The following is a 3,514-nucleotide window of genomic DNA, read 5'->3' as shown; positions in this document are numbered from 1 at the left end:
TCTTGTCTTCCGTTATCTGCATTGCCATGCACCACATCCTCTCTTGTCTTCCGGTATCTGCATTGCCATGCACCACATCCTCTCTTGTCTTCCGGTATCTGCATTGCCATGTACTCTGTAAGTCAGCTTGGTTAGGAATGTAGGTTCCATCCATCAATTCCCCTGTACTTCCTGCAATTTGTGTCGAAAATATCTCAGGGTTATAACTCCATCAATGACATAGTAATAGGGGTCATGGTGAGTCACTTTTAGTGAGGTGCCATTCTCTGAACGTTTCCTCCAAGAGGGGGTTGCTAGTGCGCAAGCCATGGTGGCTTCTGAGCATCAGTTTTGCAGCGAATTTCGAAAAAGGCGTATAACATATTAAATTAAAAAATCACATTTTACTGATCCAGTGAAGCGTTTATACTGAGAGAAAAACACTGTGTGGTTGTTGACAGTGTGCGGAGTTCAACAACTGTACTCAAGTACATGCCACAGATAGCGTAAAGTTATGCTACTCTTATCTCCAGCTAGAAAGAATTATGTTTACATTTCTGGTTTTCTGGCCTATGGTGGCACTCTGTAGTCTATAAGCGGATGCCGACTTTGCTGAAGAACATGCGAACTCCATGTTTTAGATCCAGACTGCGTGAAATTTAGTCTCGACTGCCCTCATAATTCATGCTGCTTTGCTTAAACAGAAGTAAAAATTACGTTTTCAATAATTAAGCAGTGTGAAAGTTCAATTTTATGTGTATCTTGTTCCCTTATTCACACATTAATACAATGTAGCAGTGCTCTTCACACAAAGTACTTTCATTTTTATTTATATAGATTATTGATATGTGATATTCTCTGGTTACAACATTACTAAAATTTGGTTGAACTTTTTAATTATAAAAGGGAAATTTCTTTTATTTTTCGCACAAATTTGCATCAGCATGGTCGAAGCTCGAACCTGTGATATGTGAGGTATGTGAACGTTTGTGTCACTTAGGGATTTTATATATGGTATATTAGTAATTCTCGAAGTACATATAACTTTTCTGGTACAATTGTTTGGTAGAGTATAAAGTAACATGGATGTGTATAAATATTTTCTTTAGCTTTGAGTTTTAAGGCGATAACTAATAATCCATTGGATGCTTTTCTCTGGATACAAGGCTCTTGCATCATACAGCAATTTACCCCACCTTTTTCCAGGTCCTTCTCTAACGGCAGTAAGAGGATGGCATAGAAATTCTTGAGTAGCTGCAGAATTTGCGGCTCCTCCAGAAGGGCTCAGCTCCATGAGTAAGTAAGTAAGTAAGTAAGTAAGAGGATGGCAGGGTGAATAACGAATGCTGCGGAACTGGAATGACAATTGAAAAATGGAAACGGAAGTGCTAGAATACCGCACAGCGTCACTTTTTTTTTCCCCTTGGCACTACAGCCCCAGTGGGCCTAGGCCTACCTCCATGAACTTCTCCGTTCACTTCGGGTTTTCTAGATCTTTGGGCGGGTGATCAGCTCGTCTCAAGGACAGCGTCACTTTGGCCATCGAAAATTCCACATGACCCCACCTGGGATGGAATTTGTGCCACGTGACACGACGTCATACCCCAGAAGACAGTTGGCTGAAATCCCATAGTTACTGTCGTTATTCACGTTGTGGTGCTTAATTAGTTAATTGCGGGGCCCCACTAACTTCTTTGCTACCTCTAGGCACTGAAGGGGTGACACGACTTGAGACGGGTCAGGAACTGGCATGATTTTAAACAGGTATATGAGGATTCCAGATACGACTTAACCTGCAAAATAAAATCTAATTCTTGATGTTAATACAATGTTCGTTACACAATTTATTCTTCACATTTTCATATATCTGTCTTGGCTAACACATTTCATTGCATTTTTGACAGGCTGCTTATCACTGATATGAGTATAAACCCTAGCGGAGTGGGTAAAACTCCGGAGCTCCTAGCGCAGACCGTGCCGGCCACAGCTCTATCTACGGGAGCAGACAGAATCCGGAAGTTGACGTCAGAATGGTTGAGGCTCTTGTACATGAAGAGTGGCATGCGGTCAGTGAGAAGCCACAAGTTCCTGTTAATGTCCACCTTGATATCATTTGGGAAAACCATAGTAATGTTGTTGACGGCAACCTGCCCTTGAGTCACGGGTGTGTACTCAAGCGCGGAATTCCAGCAGCCCACGGAGTTCCGGGTCACCTGCAACAGTGATTCAAGTACAACACTCAAGCCCCAACATTTTATGGAACCCGATGGTTTATTACCGTGTTCACAAGAGCCCACTCCTGGTCTCCATCCTGAGCCAGATCAACAGGGGAGGGGAGAGAGAAGGCTATTTGAAGAAACTGATGTTGTTTAGGGGGCGCCACTGCAAAAATCATGTACACAAATCAAGTGTTTATAGACCAGCTTACGGAAAGCTAGCTGGGTCGTAGAACATGTGACNTACTTTTTCTTCTACCCTGAAGATGGAGGCGATACGTTCCTCCGAAACGTCGGTTAACACCACATATACACGGTGCCAAATCCCAGAAGACTGCTTTCTTCATGTGACGTAAGGTTTAACGAATACACATAAAGCTCAATAAGAACGAGCAGTCTGAGGCAATTTAATCAAAATTTGTATTGTTTCACGTCCTGTAGTACAGTCACGGTTAGTTTATTCGTGTGATTAATTTAGATGAACGCAGCGCGAAACAGATGTATGTGAACAATCCGAAAGCGTAAGCAGAAATTTCTGGCCTAGACGCGCCCTGCACTCACGGGCTGAAAAGTGAAAATTTCTTGATCATTCCTCGCGGAAAGCCACATGACCTTCCGTGTTCCAACTGGGGCAACTACGTCATTGTCACTCGAGGTTAGCTCCCGTAAACTGGAAAAAGCATTGAACCGAGCACGCGTGTCTAACGTTACGTTTTGGGGGGGGAGAAGCTTTGCCGATTTCCAAAAAAAGAAAAATGACTGACCATTAATTTCAAAACTCCAGATTTTTTCGCAGCCGAAATGACCGTATTACCTTACAAGACAACGGAACACGATACTATTTCTTTTATTGCTAGTGGGGTGGGACTTCTAACCGTCTAGTGCGTTAAGGCCCCTTTCGTTGGGCGTCACTCCTTCTTACCGTCCTTCTCCGGCAGTCCTCTGAAGAGCCCTTGGGTTGCTGGTTGCATCTGCTCCTCTAGCCGTTCCCTCTCACCTGTGGTTACTTCGAGTTGGCAGGTTGCTGCTGCGTCCTTCCTATCCAGTTCTGTTTCCCTTTTTGTTGTTCTGGTGGATAATAGTTTGCGGGGTATGGGTTATCGGAGTGCTTGGCGCCAGTAAGCTTACTGTAACGGCTTACATTTCGGGGAAAAGGGGGGATGAACTGGAAACTACAGGTGCCAGGTACCGCGTTCTCACTGGAGCGATGAGATTCGGTCTCAGGGCGAATACGGGCCTCGCGTCAGCGGGAAAGAGAAGAGTGTTTTAGGTAGGCACTAACACACACTGTTTAATTAGCCAATCTTGCTACACACGTA

At 44.0% G+C, this 3,514-nt stretch overlaps 1 protein-coding gene across 1 annotated transcript in view; it reads right to left on the bottom strand.

Annotated features, from left to right (window-relative positions):
• Positions 1-1,803: 1,803 nt before the first annotated feature.
• Positions 1,804-3,514, bottom strand: part of LOC111863041 (protein yellow) — a 10,212-nt gene continuing 8,501 nt past the window's right edge. Inside the window, exon 3 of the mRNA XM_023848987.2 lies at positions 1,804-2,192. Coding sequence (XP_023704755.1) covers positions 1,866-2,192 — 327 coding nt within the window. The 3' untranslated portion in view covers positions 1,804-1,865. The remainder of the gene's footprint in view (positions 2,193-3,514) is intronic.

Source organism: Cryptotermes secundus, unplaced genomic scaffold (assembly GCF_002891405.2).
Source record: "Cryptotermes secundus unplaced genomic scaffold, Csec_1.0 scaffold1452, whole genome shotgun sequence".
Lineage (NCBI taxonomy): Eukaryota > Metazoa > Arthropoda > Insecta > Blattodea > Kalotermitidae > Cryptotermes > Cryptotermes secundus.
The sequence above is the reverse complement of the archived record's forward strand: the minus strand, read 5'-3'. Positions and strand labels throughout refer to the sequence as shown.